Source organism: Lithobates pipiens, unplaced genomic scaffold (genome assembly GCF_037356315.1).
Source record: "Lithobates pipiens isolate NorthernLeopardFrog02 unplaced genomic scaffold, aLitPip1_a1.2 Scaffold_18, whole genome shotgun sequence".
Lineage (NCBI taxonomy): Eukaryota > Metazoa > Chordata > Amphibia > Anura > Ranidae > Lithobates > Lithobates pipiens.
Genome location: NW_027507758.1, coordinates 57,817,358 through 57,838,209, shown reverse-complemented (window position 1 = coordinate 57,838,209; position 20,852 = coordinate 57,817,358). Strand labels below are relative to the sequence as shown.

Here is a 20,852-nt window from a genome sequence, read left to right as displayed (position 1 = left end):
TAATATATAAGTATTTCATTTACTGCGGTTTGTAATTAATTTAATATAATAATAATCATCAAATTTGATACATACAATGACTAATCATTTAATAATAATGATAATGTAATGCAATAATTTATACCCATGTATTTAATACTATGTAATTCATGTTATATTTAACCATAGTGATAGAATATATTCCTAATTTTCACTTGGTAGTAATTAATTTTATTAATTATTAAATTATTTCTTTCATGCAGTGGCATACTTACTTTACCCCGAGCCTACATTTTTGGAACCAGAAGCTATCAAACTTGCACCAACATCTAACAGCACCAAGATCTCGGTGCTGAGGTCTTTCAGCAGTGGAGGTCACCGTGGGGTTGATTTATTAAGAGTGGAGAGTGTAAAATTTGGTGCAGCTGTGCATAGTAGCCAATCAACTTCCAGGTTTTATTGTCAAAGCTTAAATGAACAAGCTGAAGTTAGAAGCTGATTGGCTACCATGCACAGCTGCACCAGATTTTGCACTCTACACTTTTAGTAAATCAACCCAAGTGTGCTGTTAGTGAATAACATGAAAATAGTGTTACCGATTTTTAACACTCACCAGGATCAACCAGTGACGTTCGTTTCTCACGTGTAAGAGCGGCTCTCTCTTCCTGGTTAAACATTCTGTCCAGCATCACCATTTCTGCAGAAGGAGTGATGCGCTAAAGTAGAAACAAAAATGATCTTCACATTACAATATAGTTAGTGAAGCTAAAGTAAGGCAGCATGCTTATTCTAATGTCAACCCAATGAGTTGATCTGTCCCAAAGCAATGAGCACTTGGGCAGTCACTTATTAGGTCAAGTAATGTTTCTGCTATGACAATTACTGTCTGCATCCCAATGTAATAATTAAAGTGATTGTAAATGATCACCTTGTAAAACAACCCATTAATTAGTGTATAGATAGGAAAAAAAACTATTATATATAACTTTTTCACATAACCTCTGTTCTCAGCTGCATAGCTGGGGCAGGAGAATCAACAGCAAAATGATTTTCCCAGTGAATGGCTGTGCGGGGGGGGTGTCAGGACAAGTTTGATCATTGAAGGAGAGCACAGCTTTCGGTACAGCTATAAAACTGACCACATTGTGGTCTCCTGTTTAATGTGGTCAGTTGTTAATAGAAAAGCAGAGGGACTGGCAGGAACACCAAGGATTTGACACAAAGTAAGCAATACAAAGAGAATAGGAGACTTTCTCATACAAGTACATGGTACAGCAGCCACATATCAGGAATATAAAATGTTGAGTTTACATACTCTTTCAATCAGTGAGGCAGAGGTTATTTTAATCGACTATCTGCGGAGCCCAGAAGGGTTCTTCTGTTTAATACAGGGTGATTTAAATAAAAGGAACCCAACACTTATTTTCAGCAGCTGATAGCCCCACATTGGCAAATGCCTGTTTGAGAGATTTTAGATGCAAGCTTCCACTCTGACTCCAAGGCCGAGTGTTAGTATTGGGGTGGTGACATCACTTGCAATGAAGTGGCACTGTTTCAAGTAAAACTAATAAAGACCTGGTATGAAAGTCCAAGTTAGAGAATGGCTGTTCCATCAAAGGTCTCATATCCAGGTATTCTGCTTGTATTGTGCGAAGTGATCTGGTAGCAGATATAGTTGTAATAATTTTGCATACCTTTGCATCTTCCATAAGCAGCAAACGGTATTTGTTTAGCATTGCCTGGGTCTTTTTTAGGAGATGCGTGGCCATAGCTTCAAATTCATTGTCCACTGGAAAGAAACAATAAAATGCTTTTTAGGCAATTAATGATGAAATACATATTCCTGTAATGAAATATTAGGGAACAAACACCTTTAATAGGAGCTAACCGTTTTTTATATATAAACTGGCCAGGACACAGAAGCCCAGTGCAGTTTCAGCAAAACAAAATTTTCTGTGAAAGAATTTGCTATTTACAGCATACACATACCTTTAACACTCGATCAGATGAAGAAGAGTTCTGGAAAATAAAATCAGTATCCAACCCTGTCACCCTGCCTCCTACTCAACATTCCATAACTAAGCAGGCCTGAACCAGGAACAAAAATTAGATCTTATGTTATTTCCGGGTTTTCTCCTTTCTGCCAGCTGGACTATGAATCAGTCCGATGCAGCAACATGGGAGAGGATGCATACAGTTTTGCAAGGTGTCCTGTCTCTGATTTCATATTAGCTGTTCTCTCATTTGTCAGGAGGAAGGAAACAACGTAAAGATCTTCATCAGGCATCGATAACTCTCTATTTTAGAAAGTTACTCTCAGGACCAGGATCTGAACCCATGATCTCTGCTGTACCAGCAGTAGCTCTTCTTGCTGTGCCACCAGGGATGCCCAACAGTTCCCTGCCCTATTCTGTAGACAACCCTGTCATGTGTGTTTTTTCTCTTGAACCTTGATTCCTTTGCTCCTCCCATGAACTTCCTATTTAAGCCATGCTTTTACACTTCTGTTTAGCAGATCATTCTGCTCTTGCCAGCCAATATCTTGTACCTTTTCATACCTGTGGCTGTCCTTATCTCCACTACTACTTCCTTACCATCCTTTACCTGTTCCTCGACTACGCTTCTGCTCGATTCCAACCTGCAATTATTTGTTACTGGCCACTGATATGCAGCAAAAGCCATATTCACCATCTGGAGCTCTAGTGAATACCAGTTAGGGCAGGGGTCTCCAAACTATGGCCCTCCAGTTGTTCAGAAACTACAATTCCCATCATTCATAGTCATGTCTGTGAATATCAGAGCTTTACAATGCCTCATGGGATGTGTAGTTCTGCAACAGCTGGAGGGCCGTAGTTTGGAGTTCCCTGGGTTAGGGCTTAGACTCCGCACCTCAGGTGAGTCCACATCATCCGCTAGGGTGACCTGCTTGTGTAATTATCCTGATTTCAGGGGAAGCTTCTATACTGTTATAGCTACTGGTCTCCGAACCTGACCCCTGACCAGTTACTATGATAACTTTGGATCTTTTTTTTTAATTTTTTAAGTTTATGTTATTTTAAATCAGTTTTTTTTTATAATTTTTTTCTATTTGTGCTGTTTTAAAAGTATTAAATACAAGGTACACAATACAAAGTATTAAATACCACAGTACACAATACACTTTTGAGCGGAAAAGACAAGCAACTTTTTTAAATTCTGACTCCGTTTGCGAGTGTTGTCTCGCAAAACGAACAGAATTCAAGCTAATGTGCAGTACCACATTTGGCCAGAGGTGCGTGGGCGCTGGGGACACTTGGAACTTTTCCGAGGCTTTCCGAGTTCAGCCAAGCTGTCCCCGAGTATTTCCGAGGCTCTCTGGCACCCCCCCCCCACCTCTGGCCACATGTGGTATTACATGTAATAGAAGTCAATGCGGAACAAATTATCTTCGTTTGGATTACAAGCATTCTCCTGGAACGGATATGCTCGTAATCCAAAGATCCACTGTATATTAAAACTGGGGCAGCTGTGCATGGCAACCAATCCCCTTCTATCTTTCATTCTGAAAGCTTACACGAACAAGGGGAAGATAGATGCTATTTGCATGCACAGCTACCACAGATTCTCCATGCTCCAGTTTTGATACATTTCTCTTATGGGTTTTCTAAAAAGAGAGTGCAGTGTAAGTTGCTTGCTTTCAGGCTCTCTGACTCTTGGTCAGTAGTAGGGAGGGGAAGAGGTAATTGATCTCACTCATTCACTTGTGTGTGTAAAGTTCATCATACATCGAAATTTGGCCGGTTCAGTGGGAACCAGACAAATTTTTATCCATCTATGGCAAATCCTGTTCATGGGATTTAGATATATTGACCAACCTCACATGATTCAGCTTGTTGGAAAACTTTAGTTTGATCAGCGCTGCAGCCTATTGACCTTCAGACTCTATTTGACTCTTGATTGGAAGCAATCTGTACCAGTAGAAGGGAGGGGAAGGGGGTGACTGATCTCACCCATTCAGTTGTGTGTGTAAAGTTGGCCATAAATAGAGTAATTCAGCCAGTTCAGCAGAAACCAGTCAAATTTCGATTTATCTATGGCTGTTCCTGTTCATAAGAAGTCGATCTATCAATCAACTTCTCATGATTCAGCTTGTTGCACAACTTTAGTTCAATCAGCGCTGCAGCGCTAATCAGTGTATTTGGACAGTGGAGGAGTCCAGCTGACTCCTACGCTGTCAAAATAGAATGATATAGCTGAGAAGATTTCCACATCCACACTACAGCAATGCGGAAACCAACGCGATTCCAGCGCCGGTTCCCACATCACATCTCTTCCTCAGGCAGTTCACACTGCCCTCAAACCGCTGTGGGTGTCAATACAATGTTAATGACACCCCCAGATCGGTTCACAGATCACAGTGTGAACTGTGGATTCGGACAGGAATCAGATTCCAGTGCGGGAAAAAAAAGCCCCTGCACCGTTTTTATGCGACTCCAATGCGAGTTCAGCCATATAACTGTATCGCTGAACTCGCATTGCACAGACATCGCATGTGATTGGCACAGTAGTGCAGGTACGAATCACATGCGATGTCTGTGTTTGCAATAGCGTGAACAGAGGCTGAATGTGCAGATGGTGGAATCGGTTCAGTTTTTCTATTCTGACAGCTGGCTGAATGAAAACAAATAAACCATGTATGGCCAGTTTGGGCTACTGGGCTCTGTAAAAAAAAAACTTTGTTTAGCAAAACAGGTAAGAGTAGTCTGGCAAACATAATAAAGAGAGAAAAGCTCTGCCTACTTAGTGAAAACACGCTAAATATTCATTGGAATATTTTCATTTTTAAGTAAATGTGTATACCTATATTTATTTTTTATGTTTATTTATTTTAGTCCTGACAAATAAAATATATGCAAACGTCATGGTATAGCTAGTAGCATCTAGTCACATTGAACTGAACTTGTTTTCTAATGTTGAAAACTTTTACCACTCATAAAAATGGCTTCCTCAGTTCAAATGACAAGAACTTCCCTCAGGATTTATAGCTGCATGGCCAAAGCAGTCACCATAATTCATTTACCATGGAGTCATGAAATGTGTCAAGATAACCGTCTCACCACATTGAAAACCATAGGCCAAGGACAGGCTGTAAAACAAGAAGACGATCAATTCTTTCCTGTGTGGCAGATGGCAAGTCAAATCATACTTTTCTTAAAGAGATATTGGTGCCGATGATATCTGACATTTACTTGTGTCCGAAAACGTAGCCTTAAAATACAGTAGCGATGTATTGATCAGAGGGAGATACTACAGAGTGCAGCAGGGGACAAACTATCTCACACACTCATAAGTGTCAGAGAGAAGCAATGCTAATATCTCTTAAAGAGGAAGTTATCTCCCCTGGTTTGTTTGTATCCATAGGTAAGCCTATAATAAGGCTTACCCATAGAATCATCACGGCTCCGGCCACTCACAGCGCCAGAGACCGAGAACCCAGAAGAAACAACAGGGAAGATGTCAGCCATATCAGCGGTGTGCTGGCACCGCTGGAGGGCTTAGTTCTAAGGTAAGTATTTAATAATGAGCTAGTATGCAATGCATACTAGCTCATTATGCCTTTGTCTTATAAGTTTTTTGTTTTGTTTTTTATTGGGGTTTACAACCTCTTTAAGGCTGAGTTCACACTAGTGCGAATTGGATATGGGTTCCACTCCCTTTTACTATTCGCATGACAGGAGACTGTGACCGGTTCTCAATGAAGCCGGCTCACATATCTCCAGGGTGGCCACGGAGCAGATTGCACAGGGGTCCTGTGTGTCTTTGGCTCAGTTTCAAGTCCAAAATCACGCAAAAATTCAGGCCTGTATCATCCTTAAAACGGAGAACAGGGACACACTTGACTCCTACTGTGAGCCACATCTGTATTAGTTGTGAACCCAGCCTAAAGAAAGGAAAGATCTGACTTGCCACCTGCCATACAGGCAAGTATTGTTTTTTTTTCTTGCCTACCCATGGTCTGTGTTCTTTCAATATGGTTACAGTCGCCGTAAATCAGCTACAGACATTAGATGTCTGTTGCCTGATACCTAGAATTACAGCAGGACAAGAAGGACTTTTTATCACAGTAAACAAACACTATGCATACAGTGTTACTGATTGGAGTTTAACCGATGCAACCAAGGGCACCCAAACAAATAGGAAATGCCATCCAAATCTAATCCTGCTCTGACTTTTCTGATTAAAATACAGCAGCATCTGACAGGTGCATACTTGTGATTTCCAGGTGCATTAGCCAGGTATGGTATTTGCATAGTTACATTGGTCCGAGCTGGTCCACTGTAACTATGTATGAAATTTCCATTCCTGGAATTGTTCTTTAATTAATAAAGGTAGATCAGGATCATAGTTGGACCCCAGCATTTCTTACTTGTTTGGATGGATTTGGAGCGTGCTCCCGAGCCCAGCTATTGAGCCGACACTCCATGGGCTCTGTTGCTTTGTGCATTCAATCAATGGCTATAAGGCTTGGTTCACACTGGTGTCAAGAGGGAACCACCGCGATTCCTGTGTGGGTTCCCACATCACATCTGTCTCGCAGGCAGTTCTCTCTCAATTTAAAGTTAATGACACCCCCAAATCAGTACGCTAAACACGCATGCAATCCGATTCCAGTGCCGACCAAAAAAAGGGGTCCTGCACCATTTTGGTGCGAATGCGATGCAATTTCAACCATACAAACTGGAAGGCTGAATTTGCATGGCACAGACATCACATTAGTGTGAATCCAGTCTAAAACTGTACCACAGGGCCAAAATTATCCAGTCAACTCTCATTATCATGATCTTAATTTGGCACACAAAAGTACAATCTGCAGCAACAAACACTGACTGTAGAATAGTTTGTATTGAAAACCACATCTGGGTTGATTTACTAAAACTGGACAGTGCAAAATCTGGTGCAGCTGTGAATTCTTACTTCAGCTTGTTTAATTAAGCTTTGACAAAAAAAAAAAAAAAAACCTGGAAGCTGGTTGGTTTCTATGCAGAGCTGCACCTGATTTTGCATTCTCCAGTTTTAGTAAATCAACAAAATATTTGGCTGATAGGACTATTGTAGAATGTCTCGCTCAGAAATCAGATCATCAGACGGCGCCCTGCTAGAGCCATTTGCTGATATGGGAGAGTTTGACTGGCCTGCACCAAGCCTAGAACCCAACCAAGCTAAACACTTGATGGATGAATTGGAATCAAGGGTCTAACGTCTGTGCCACCTTCATTAATGCTATAGGATAGGGCATTGGAGTAAAATCCCACCAACAATTTTCCAGCATCTATCAGAAAGCCTTCCTATATTATGCTGTTTCACCTTTCTGCATATCATCATTGGTGGGCAGTGATCCCTGAAACACGTGGTATGGGAGAAGCCTCTGGACAGCATCACCCAGCGACTGGAATGGGCTCTTATTGGGATCCAGAGCATTTTCTTGGTCTCTATGTAGCTGCTGATGAATTCTAGAGGAATAACGAACACTTGTTAGGTTTAACAGTTTGAAGCCCACAGAACATACAAATTGAAATGTATTACGCAAATTAGCAACAAATGTACAGCAAATCAGACTACTTGTTTTTATGTGTATTTACAACCGATGCACCTGCCATCCTGTGCAGCCAACTGCGACAGATTTCCTTAGATCTGCATCAGGTTTACCACTAAAGACAGATTTTCATTCAAAACAGATGTGCTATATCGGGGTAGGTTTTATTCGGGTGCAGTGCCAATTTAACCACTTGCCGACCAGCGCACGACGATGTACGTCGACAGAATGGCACGGGCAGGCAAATGGGCGTACATGTACGTCCCTTTAAGTTTGCCGCCCTGCCATCGGGAGCGCGCCGCTGGTCGGGACCCCCGTGAGTCCGGTCGCGGGCATCCCCGCGATCGTCTCACAGAGCGGCCGAATGGAGAAGTGCCGTTGTAAACAACATTTCTCCATTCTGCCTAGCAACTAGTGACGCTGATCTCTGCTCCATGTGATTGGAGCAGAGATCAGTGTTCACTAAATGAAAGCCCAACCCCCCCACAATTAGTAACACTCCCCTAGGAACACTTAACCCATACACTGCCACCCACTGGTTAACCCCTTCACTGCCAGTGTCATTTACACAGGAATCACAGCATTTATATAGCAGTGATTACTGTATAAATGACAATGGTCCCAAAAATGTGTCAAAAATGTCCGATGGGTCCCCCACAATGTCGCAGTCACAATAAAAATCGCTGATCGCCGCCATTACTAGTAAAAAAAAATAATAAAAAATTATTAATAAAAATGCTATAAAACTATCCCTATTTTGTAAACGCTATAACTTTTGCGCAAACCGATCAATAATCGCTTATTGCGATTTTTTTTTACCAAAAATATGTAGAAGAATACGTATCGGCCTAAACTGAGGGAAAAAAATGTTTTTTTATATATTTTTGGGGGATATTTTATTATAACAAAAAGTAAAAAATAATGCGTTTTTTTCAAAATTGTCGCTCTATTTTTGTTTATAGCGCAAAAAATAAAAACCGCAGGGGTGATCAAATACCACCAAAAGAAAGCTCTATTTGTGGGAAAAAAAGGACGTCAATTTTTTTTGGAGCCACGTCGCACGACCGCGCAATTGTCAGTTAAAGCGACGCAGTGCTGAATCGCAAAAAGTAGTCTGGTCTTTGACCAGCAAATTGGTCCGGTCTGAAAGTGGTTAAAGCAGCCGACGGGGAATTTATGAAAAAATATGCCTAACTATTAGAAATCTGACTCAAATTTCAAATCTATCCCACTGCTCTCAAATTCATAAATGCCTCAACCCCCCCCCCCCCCCCCATTATGTGTAAACCTACAAAGTTTCTTTTGTGAGTTGTTTGGTGGACATCCTCTTCAATCCTCTGTTATGCCCTTCAACCTAATAACAGAGAAAAATATATGAATTTATTATTATTTATATTTTTTTTATTTTATATATATACATTTTACACTTTTTTTATCACAAATTAAATCACCAACTTGCAGTGCAGAAAAGCACCAATCTCTAATTGTTCTCGATCTATTGTTTTAATATCAGGATTAGCCTCAGGAACATAGCACAACTGTATAGATGGGGATGGTCTCTGGTTTAGCTATGAACACACATAATCTTATGGTTTTTGTTAATCACATTCACAGCATATTGTGTTTTTTTTCCCTTTCCTTTATACTCCTTTTTCTTTAATCAAAAAAAGTTTTATTGAAAATAAGGAAGAATAATACAGCAACTCCAGAACAGATCAACACTCATAGCAAAAGCCAACCGTTCCATATACAGGATCAGAAGAACAGTGAATGAAAGGCATTATGCATTATTATGTAACTTCCTTAGTGATCCAGCCACTCAGCTAAAACCAATAACCAAAGGGGTATACATTAACCTATCAGGTCCCTATACAAGACTAATTCAACCATGAGCCCCAAAGGTTATCATATTTATGGGGGCATCCCCTATGTTCGTTTATGTACTTCTCCAAACTGAGAGATTTCCCCAAACGCTGTAACTATTCTTTATGGAAAGAGGGATCCGGTGATGCTGTAAAATAACTCCCTGGGCTTGAAAAAGGGCTCTAGCCACTACTTCTCTAGTAAAGTCTGATAACTGGAGGTCATCTAATATGCCCAATAGGCATAGGTAAGGGTTGAGTGAAATGGAGATCCGGAAAAATTTGGGAAAAATTTAAAACATTTTCATGAACATATTACGGCTTCTTCTTCAAGATCCTGAGCCTCCCTTTTGGTCTATCAGGCCACACATTACATTGAAAGACTAACAGGAAAGTTCAGGAAAAGGGCCAAAATCCTATTTTTACAAGAAAGGTTTCCCATAGAAATTCGTCTGGATTGACTGATTACTAAAGCCGCGTACACACGGGCGGACTGTCTGTCCAACTTAGTCCGCCGAAACACATTTCAGTGGACAGTCCGCTCGTGTATGGGCTTCAGCTGACTTTTTCAGCGTGCAGTCTGGCGGACTAAGTATTTCGGAATTTCCATAATATTGTCCGTCCAACTTTGGTTTCAGCGGACAGTCCGCTCGTGAGTAGGCTAGTTGGACGGACTAAGTATGGCGCATGCTCAGAAAGGATTTACATGGCGAAAGGTTGCATTGCTGTGTATTGGACGTCCTATTTCTAGTCCCGTCGTACGTGCTGTACACGTCATCGCGCAAGCTTTCAACGGACTGTCTGTTCATCGTGTGTGGTCAAGTCCGTTCATTCGAAAGTAGGACTGTCCGTCGGATTGTCTGACGGACTTAGTTGGCCAGACAGTCCGCCCGTGTGTACGCGGCTTTACTGTGCCGTTTTCATTGATGGTTATCTCTGTTGATGCATCCTTTCAATCCGCACTGCCCAGGTTAGTCACAGGTTTACTTTACATATTTGGAAAATATATTAAAAAACATACAAAAAAGTTCACATGCAATAAATGAAATCTTACCTTAGCATTCTGTAGCTGTGATAAATGATGTTGTATTTGTTTACTTCCAGAGTTAGGATCTGCAAAAAACAAAAAACAAATGTAAATCATTCACATATTTAAAGTGATTTTATAACATGTCAAGCTAGTTCACAGTCCTGTTGAATATTTTGAAGGCGTTCAGAAATCATGTTTACTTTTTGCATGCTGCCTTTGCTCTGCAATAAGTAGAGAAACATTTGCAGCTTCGTGCCATTTATTACATTCCCATCTCCATAGAGGAATTGCAGAGTAATTATTCAAAATACCAATAGCTACAATGAATGAATTTAACATTATGCGATTATTCTAAACTCTCATGCTAAATGTTCTAGTTACTGGGCAGGGGTGAACCTCTTGGGGGGAAACAAAGAGGGGTGTAGACACAGGTCAATGCTTAATTTGGATGTGGACCCTCACATATACCCAGTGAAGTAAACAGCCTCAGATGATACAAATCTCCCTACATAAGTTTTACATGTATATCTGCTGTCTGAAGCTTGATATACTGTTTAGAAAGTGCACATCCTGTTAGGAGATTCTCTCTTCCTGTTGAACACTGCAGTGAAGCCTGGGCATACAGCCAAGACAGCTGATTGGAGGAAAGGCACACACTCCCTCTCCTCATAGGTAGGGACTTTTAGCTCTGTTGGTTCAATCATTCTGGGCTCTGCAAATCTATTTATAGCATCCTCCCAAACAAAAAACTCCATGTGTTTTTATTATATGTGAGAAAGCACATCAGGAGTTATCAGGCTGATAACAGAAGAACGAAGCAGGAGACAGTTACGGGACACAGTGCTTTCAAGAGAGATAAGAAAACACTGCACATATATGTGCCCAGCTCAAATTTCATTAATCGGTTTACATCAACTTCAAGCTCACTTGCCCTAGTTCAGTAAAAGTTATAGGCATTATATTTAACAAATGCATGTATTGAGGAGTGGGACAATAATGGGTTTGATGAGTTCCAAACTGAGTGTGGAGAATGGGGAAATCATGTTGCATTAGTGCCACCCCCATTCCTCCAAAATGCTCAAGTCAGGGGTGAAAAGAGTCAGATTTAAATCTTATGTCTGTGGTGAAGACATAACAATTAGATTTTAAAATTGTTTAGCTTATTCTCTAACTAGAAATTAAAGTTGTAGAAAGCTACTATACTGAAATCTCTGTTACATTCTTGACTGGGCGTGGCACCGAATGATACAGACATTTCTTTTAAATGCAAGAGCAGCTGCTGTGGTCAGTGTGTGTTTCTGTTAAAACATATGTTGGCTTCTACCCAGTGATATCAACTCTAATGCCTTGTACACATGATCAGACATTCTGACCACAAAATCTGGCTGATTTTTTCTGACGGATTTTGTCCGAAACTTGTGTTGCATACACACGGTCGGACAAAGTTGTCGGAGCGTGATGACGTTCGCTCGTTACAACGGGACTACGTTTAGGCTAGTAGCCAATAGCTTTGGTCTCGTAATCTGATCTGAGCATGCGTGGCACTTTATCCGATCAGAATTCTCTACAAACGATCGGAAAAAGTCTGATCGGATTTTTTTGTTAGAAAATTTGAGATCCTGCTCTCAAATTTTTGCAGACAGAAAAAGTCTGATTGGATTTTCCGACAATACAATCTGATCAGACATTTTCTGATCGAATTTCTGACCTTGTGTACAGGGCATAACTCTGCTGCCACCTAGATTTTTGTCCACCGAGCTGGAGAATCTGCACAGGGTGAGGCTGAGAAGGTAATGTCAAAAGGAGAAATCCCCCAAACACGACAGCAAATAAAATACCTATTTATTTTAATGTTTTTTTATTTCTGCTTGTGTCCCTACTAGAATATTACTGGTATACATAATGTATATCTACAATATTAAACAAACCTCTTATGCAAAGACGGTGTGCTGTGTGCCACATTGCCACATTCCTGTATAACTGAACGTAATATATATATATATATATATATATATATATATATATATGTGTGTGTGGGTGTGTAATAAATGTCTATATCTATGGCTTCGGCAATGGTGGAGATTCCCTCTCCCAATCCTGAATTTTAGCTCTAAAAAGAAACATGCAGGAAAAAGAAATAAAGGAACTTCGTGCATAGGCCCATGCTCCAGGGCTGTTATCTTTATCACTTCTTTACTATTTAGTGAGCCACTGACCAGTAATAAACATGCATATTACTTGTCATGACAACCAAAGAAGTTAGGAAAGCGTGAGCAATGATAGCCCTGTAGGATGCACCTTTAAAGAGGAAGTAAACCCTGATGAGTTTACTTCCTCTTTCATTCCCTGCAAAGGTAAAGCATAATGGACTACTATGCATCGATGACGTCACTCCCGTACATGCGCACGGGAGCCGACACTCGCGGCGATCTGCGGCCTGCCCAGTGCGCCTGCGCGCCGCTGTCTACGGCGCATGCGCCATAGACAGCGGTGGCTGTCTTCGGGTAAATATCTCCTAAACCGTATAGGTTTAGGAGATATTTCTTGGACCTACAGGTAAGCCTTAAACTAGGCTTACCTGTAGGTCAAAGCTGGGTTGTAAGGGTTTACAACCACTTTAATGTATGTATTTTATATCTTCTCCAGATTCCACTTTTAATGTGAACAGTCCTCTTACCCACTGCTATCTATCCATCAAGATATTACCATATACATATAAAGGTACCTGTCAGTGAAGCAATGTGTGCATGACATTGTCTCTCCTGGTTTTTCAGTGATGAAACTGGAGAGAGGGGATTGGAGAGTATTTTTGCAGTCTGCAAGAAACAAAAAAACCTTGAAAACATGCACGTTCAATCTCTTTATATTTAACTATTTCTTGCCATTTAAATTACAAATGCAAATTTTATTCACCTCAAATTTCTGCTCATAAACCTGCCAGTAAATGACAAGTGAATGTGTAACACTGCAAAAGATTACAGTAGAAGATAGTTCACACTGCCACGGCTTCAAAGTTGTGGGACTTTGAATCCGACATGTCTGTGCGACTTCATCGCGGCTGGCCTACGACTTCTTTAACAAGAGTCAATGCAAGTCGCGTTGAAGTTGCACCAATGTAGTGCAGGAACCTTTTCCTAAGTTGGAGCGACTTGGGACCAATTAGAACGGTTCCATTGGCGTTAATGGGGTGCGACTTGTTGTGCGAATTTAAAGTCTCATGATGAGTCGTGGCAGTGTGAATCAGGGATAAATCATGATTGCCAATGTTTTTTTTTGTTTTTTTTTGCAAAATCTTTTTTTATAAAAATTTTCAATGATTGCCAATGTTTACTGGAAGTTTCCAAGGACAAAAAAAAGAAACATTTTCATAAACAGATACGTGTTCCTCTTCCCACCAATGCCAGATGTTTATCAGGACAGAAGAGGACAATTACAGATGGTACCCACAAAGCCACCTGCTTTTGCAATCTAATTTTGCGGCATTACCTACAGGATTCCTTCTCCAAGCTCTATGCTGCTAACAACCCTAACCTCTTACCTAAGCTCCTTCTACCTACCTGGTCAACATACACATTTTCATGGCTGGGCAGCATTGCAGCAGAAAAAATTAGGTACCTACCTAATCTACAGTACTTGCATTGGGAGCTACCAATCCCACTTCCTCCACATATCTTTTGTATTATTCAAAACCAGGTTATGCACTTGATATGATTCAATCTCAGACTGAGAATATCCAAGCATATTATATTCCAGACCAGACTCAATGGGGGCTTAGGCATTCCAATATTTTCAGGATACTATCAAGCAGAGCAAAGGGCACAGATATCTAAATATCTAGATTGCAATTGATACCAATCAATGAGAACCTAATGGCCAAACTACAGGGTACAAAATGTAAAAAGGTTTGGGATCCGTGGGTTACTTGTTTCCTGCCTGCGGCCTTTGACCGTCACCTTCTGGAAATTTAATAGACATGCCTCCTTTCACATCTCTTTGTGGCCCTGTTGCTACGAGTTATCCCTGGCCAGACCCCTTTTACCACCATAGTTCTTCCTCCCCTACCTAACTTAAGGGGTTATAAAGGTTCGTTTTTTATTTTCTAAATAGGTTCCTTTAAGCTAGGTTCACTTACCTTTTCCTTCGATTTCCCTTCTAAATGTTTTTCTTCTTTTTCTGAATTTCTCACTTCCTGTTTCTCCTCAGTAAACTTCACACCATCATATGGGCGGTGTTTAGTCAGCCAGAACAGCTTACTGAGGAGGAACAGGAAGTGAGAAATTCAGACAAAGAAAAAAAAACATTTAGAAGGGAAGTTGAAGGAAAGGGTAAGTGAACCAACAATGCACTAGCTTAAAGGAACCTATTTAGAAAATAAAAAACAAAGCTTTACAACCCCTTTACTTTACTCTTCCCTGTTGCTGGATCTTTCTCTGTCAACTCTTTCTGCTCTATTGACCTCTATGACACTTATGTTTACTTAGATACAACAGATACTCAACTTGTTTGATATCATAGATAAACTACGGTATGTACATGTATTTTTGGCCTCTGTATGCACATCTTTGTACCTGTTGTATACTTAAATTCTATAATAAAAATATTGAACACGAAAAATAGCATACCATTTGAGAAACATTGTATTTGCAGTCATCCAAAAATTTCAAACACAAACACAGTTTTTTGCTTGGGGACTGTGGAAGGTGGAAATCCATCTTACAATGGGGATGAACCCCAATCCAAGAGAAATTTAACATATTTTTTATGGATCACTATAAAAATATTTGAAACTAAAAACACCTCAGAATAATAACAGAGCTTCACTATGCCTTACCTGGTTATGGGAAAATGCCTGCTGAGAAGCTGTTTTGGGACTTAAACTGCTGCTGGTTTGAGAACTGGAGGACTGAAGATGAGTTTCATTCATTGCCGTTTGTGCTCTGTTCTGTTCCTGCTCCATTATGTAACTGTCCGTTCCTCGTGGAAATCCTACTCCAGTTCGCTGAAGTCCTGCTCCAGAACTTACAATGGTGAAGCGGTTTCCAGATGACATATTTGAGCAACTAGATGGTGCTGATGAGATGCCTGATCTTCCTAGAATGGTGGTGCTTTGACCAGGAGACAAATGCAGCAGTGTAGGAGACAGCTGGGCCATTTGCCCTCCTACACTTTGGGATGGTCCATGGTTCAAAATGACTTGACCTCCAGAACTTGTAAATGACTGTCCAGGAACAATTTGCACAGATGTACCTGGACTATGTAACATTTGCCCTGGATACTGCTGACTAGGCCTACCCATACCTGTTGAGTTTCTGCTCATCATCATGTGTTCGGCAGGAACCTGTTGAGAACCCAGATGTGATTGCTGTGTCTGTGCGAGTTGGTGGTTAATGGCCTGGATTTGCTGCATTGAATGGTTATTTAGGGAAAGGCCAGCGGGAATGATAAATTGGCTTGGATGACAGTGTTGTTGACCAACTGGAGAATGAATGACAATGCTACCACCACCTGGCTGCTGACTGGATGGTTTACGAGAACATTGCTGGTTTACTGGCATTTGTTGACTCATAGAGGAACTTTGGGCTGCTGTGACGAACGGGTTACCTTGATGCCCATGATGATGTTGTACTCCTACATGACTAACACTGTAAGGTACCTGCTGTCCTACTTGTACTGGCTTAGGCTGAATATTTATGTGAGCTTTGTTAGAATTTGGTGCTGGTCCTCTGTGAATAATAATATTATGAACAGGTAAAGATGCTTGAAAATTGCTACTACTGAATGGAACCGGTTGTCCTGCTGGACTTGTGTTTGGACTTCCAAAGACGGCATTGCCATTTGGTGTCTGTCTTTGTAATACAAGTCCCCCACTAGCATTGGGAGGTACTTGTTGTCCACCTTTGAGTATAATCTGGGAACCATCAAGATTATTTATAGTCATCACTGGAGATTGACTATTAATGGAGCCAATTACATGGATCTGCCCAGAACGGCCATGGCCACTATTTGGCATCTGCTGGCCAGGAATAATTCCAACATGTTGCATAAAACCATGTTGCACACCTACAGTGTTTCCTGCAAATGACGCACCTAACTGTTGTGGAACTACAGGCACATGGGTCACTCCTACGGGATGTAATGTTTGGCCTGAGTAACTAGGATCAGTGTTGGCCTGAGTAAACGATGCTGATGAATGAGCGTGAAATGGAACATTAGGAAATTGTTGGCCAGATTCTATGCTGGCATCCAAGTAAGCCTCTTCTGCCAATATCTGTTCTGTGATATTGGCCTCCTGCAATGACTTCTGTAGGATGTCCTCAGTGAGGTCTGGCATAGGGGATGGTTCAAGATCACCTTCAAAGTACTGAATGTTAGTAGACAATTCCATTCCATCTTTGGATTCTTCTTCCTCTGGGCTGTGTGCAGTTTTAGCAGATGATTTAGCATCAGCAACCTAAGGAAAAAGCATGTGGAGGGTCAAATAGAGCGCAGCAAAAACATGAAAGATTTTCATCAGGAGGTATGTTTTCTTGGGTTCATTTAAAGATAAGCATAATGAACACAAATGTGCCAATTCCTTGTTGAAATAAAAATACAATTTTTTTAATGAAATGTTTAGAGGGAAGAGTACAGATTCTGATCATAGCAACCAGGAACTCATAATGTACACCCCACTTCAATGTCCCGCTTATGAACCAGCCTATTATGAATTTATACACTATATTACCAAAAGTATTGGGACTGCCTTTAAACACACATGAACTTAATAGCATCCCAGTCTTAGTCCATAGGATTCAATATTGAGTTAGCTCACCAATGTCTGACCATTCTTCCAGAAGAGCATTTGTGAGGTCAGGCACTGATGTTGAATGAAAAGGCCTGGCTCGCAGTCTCCACTAAAATTCATCCCAAGGTATTCTATTGGGTTGAGGTCAGAACTCTGTGCAGGCCAGTCAAGTTCCTCCACCCCAAACTCGCTCATCCATGTCTTTATAGACCTTGATTTGTGCACTGTTGCACAGTCATGTTGGAACAGGAAGGGGCCATCCCCAAACTGTTTCCACAAAGTTGGGAGCATGAAATTGCCAGAAATGTCTTGGTATGCTGACGCCTTAAGAGTTCCCTTCACTGAAACTAAGGGGCCAAGCCCAACACCTGAAAAACAGCCCTGCACCATAATCCCCCCTCCACCAAATGATTTGGAGGGGTGGCCCAATACTATTGCCAGGTAGTGTGAATGAGTGAGTTTGGGGTGGCAGAACTTGACTGGCCTGAGTCCTGACCTCAACCTGATAGAACACCTTTGGGATGAATTAGAATGGAGACTGCGAGCCAGGCCTTCTCATCCAACATCAGTGCCTGACCTCACAAATGCGCTTCTGTAAGAATGGTCCAACATTCCCATAGACACACTCCTAAACCTTGTGGACAGCCTTCCGAAAATAATTGAAGATGTTATAGCTGCAAAGGGTGGGCCAACTCAATATTGAACCCTACGGAGTAAGACTGGGATGCCATTAAAGTTCATGTGCTTGTAAAGGCAAGCGTCCCAATACTTTTGGTAATATAGTGTATTTAAAGTATTGCTTCTAGGAATAGTCATTCTAAAAAAAATTAAATTTTAATTCTTTAAGGGCGATGGAGCAAAAGACAAATCCTAAGTGGATCATTTCAATACACTTCGCCAGAGGAGCCTCCATACTTAAGAGAACTAAATGTCGCTATATCCTTAACAATTTTCTTATGTTCCATATCCTCTTCCCATCTGCACTATAGCTGAATGACGGCTACAGCCCGGACCTACTTGCCGGGACGTCCTCCTGTGCTCGAGCGGCCTGCGTGCCCCCTTCAGGGCGCACTGTGATCAGCGAGTCTATGAGACTATGAGTTTATGAGACTTGGCTGATCACAGATCGTAGTAAGGGGTCAATCCCGACCCCTTACCATGTGATCAGTTGTCAGCCAATGACAGCTGATCGTGTTATGTAAACAGAGACGGTAATCAGCTATTCTGCGTGAGGAGGGAAAAAAAAGGCGATCACCGGCGGCTGTGAGAGGGACATCAGTCCCAATCGTGGAGAGCCTCTGCAGATCATTCTGTGCCCACCTGTGCTACCTACCAGTGCACAACCAGCACACAACAGTGCTATCTAGCAGTGCCCACAGTGTCACCTATCAGTGCCCACAGTTCCACCTATAAATGTCATCAATCAGTACCTCATCACCAGTGCTGCCTATCAATACCACCTACCAGTGCCCATCAGTGCCACCTACCAGTGCCCATCTGTGACCATCAGTGCCACCTATCGGTGCCCATCAGTGACATCTATCAGTGCCACTCATCAGTGCCACCCATCAGGGCCCATCAGTGCCGTATTATCAGTGCCATCTTATCGGGGCTTATCAGTGTCTCCTTATCTATGCCTATCAGTGTCACCTGATCTGTGCCTATCAGTGCAGCCCATCAGTGCAGCCCATAAGTGCAGCCTCATCAGCGAATTTTATAACAAACTATGAAATGTTTTTTTTTTTTTTTCTATTTCTGTCTTTTTTTTGTTTGTTAAGCAAAAAATAAAGACCCATGTGGTGAATTAAATACCACCAAAAGAAAGCTCCATTTGTGTGAAACAAATTATAAAAATGTAATTTGAGTACGGTGTTGTATGACCGCGCAACTGTCATTTAACATGGTTTCCTATGGAACACGTTCTGTAGTGCAAATCTGCAAAATGCAAAAAGCACTAAAAATGCATAGGTGTGAATCCAGCCTAAGTGCCCAGTAAGCAAGTGGATATGTACTGTATATGCAAAGGATTAATAATGCAAGTTTGTCCAAGGATTGTCTTTGTGTATCCTCAAGCCACCATAGTTCTCTAGACACTAATCACCTTCTAGCTGACATACAATGGAGATACCTCCCATATTTACACATCAGTGCCCTTCAAGCATGAAGAATGTATGTGCTATGTTAGGTGCATAAATAGAAATTCCACTATGTAGGCATCATGTGATGTCTGTCACTGACTAAGTCCACTCTATATTTGCTTTATCTGTGCTTCTGCCCTGTGTGCGTATGGCTGGTTGACACTGGAATCACACCAAAAAGTGTGCCGCGTTCCCATGTGATTCCCTCGCGTTCCTATGCGGTGCAATTTTGCAGCCCATCCATTTGTATGGGCTCCAAATCGCACTGAAATGCAGAAAAAGTAATGTTCAGAATGCTGCATCAAACTGCATGGTACTGTAATATCTTGCGATTCGGTGCCTGCAGATTCACTGTGTTTGCGATCTGTGTTTGGGGTTCCATTAACATTACATTGGCAACACAGCAGATCGCAAAGGCAGTGCATCTGAGCGCTGTGTGGGAAATGTACAGGGAACACGCCTTTCCCACACCGAGTCCAGGCAGTGTCGGCCTGTCCATAGAGGTTGCGCGGGCACCACCTCCCCTATCCATGCGTCCGGCCCCCTGATCTACATAACAGTGGGCTTCGGACCATGGATTCCAATGCGGCAGGATGTTTCTTTGAAGCACCGGATTAGAGACAGAGGCTCTAATAGGCTTCAAAAAAGGGTGAAATCGGAGCGCAGAGAATTGCGCCCTCATCCCACCCAGTTGTGTGACCATAGCAAATGAATTTCCATTATTCTCACACTAAAGTTCCTCCCCGCCAGTCAGGAGGCAGGTCTGTGAGTCCTGTTTCCTAATTGGCCAAAGCATCATGCGAGCCTATTGGATGCCTAGCGCTTTGGCGGAAGAGGAGTCATCTGACAGGTAGCTGGAGGAACAGACATTTTAGCCACATGCAGGGGGGGTGCTGTGCCATGCTGCCGGGGGGGTTGTTTGTTTGCGTCCCCCCCACCAAAAAAGAACCCACCAGCCACCATTGCGTCCAGATGTGAACTGCCCTAAAAGTGTGTGGACTGTCTGTGTGCTGTGACTTGGTGTGTTCTCTGTCTATCTGCTCTGTTTGTGTTTAAGGCTCCATTTACATTTGTGCGACTTGTCATGCCACTTTGGACACCAAAGTGCCATGACAAGGCATTACCCATGTTTTCCAACGATACCTATTCATATATGTGTGACTTAAAGTTGCAGCGACTACAAAGTAGTTCATGCACGTCTTTGGTCTGACTTTTATGCAACTTAAAGGAACTTCAATGTTACCCCTCAAAAGTTGCATGAAAGCTGTACCTGAATGTTATACAATGCAACAGTCCTGCAACAGTTGTCCATTATCACTGGCGAAAACCAAAGATGTATCCAAGTCACACAAACCCAAAGTTGCATAAAAGTTGCACTCCAAAGTCGGTGCAACTTTGGAGTTGTACAAGTGTAAATGGAGCCTGACTGGGTGTGCATGCCCTGGCAGTATGTGAGTGGCTGTGAACTGACTCTCTGACATTCTTA

The 20,852-nt window shown here is 41.8% G+C and overlaps 1 protein-coding gene across 2 annotated transcripts in view; it reads right to left on the bottom strand.

Annotated features, from left to right (window-relative positions):
• The window catches only part of BICRAL (BICRA like chromatin remodeling complex associated protein), a 102,355-nt gene that overhangs the window by 14,738 nt on the left and 66,765 nt on the right, over positions 1 to 20,852 (bottom strand). For both annotated transcript variants that reach the window (XM_077485706.1, XM_077485707.1), the window contains exons 6-12: positions 15,276 to 16,895; positions 13,170 to 13,260; positions 10,469 to 10,527; positions 8,845 to 8,906; positions 7,324 to 7,469; positions 1,674 to 1,768; positions 593 to 695 (exon numbers count right to left, since the gene is read on the bottom strand). In XM_077485706.1, coding sequence (XP_077341832.1) covers positions 593 to 695; positions 1,674 to 1,768; positions 7,324 to 7,469; positions 8,845 to 8,906; positions 10,469 to 10,527; positions 13,170 to 13,260; positions 15,276 to 16,895 — 2,176 coding nt within the window. The remainder of the gene's footprint in view (positions 1 to 592; positions 696 to 1,673; positions 1,769 to 7,323; positions 7,470 to 8,844; positions 8,907 to 10,468; positions 10,528 to 13,169; positions 13,261 to 15,275; positions 16,896 to 20,852) is intronic.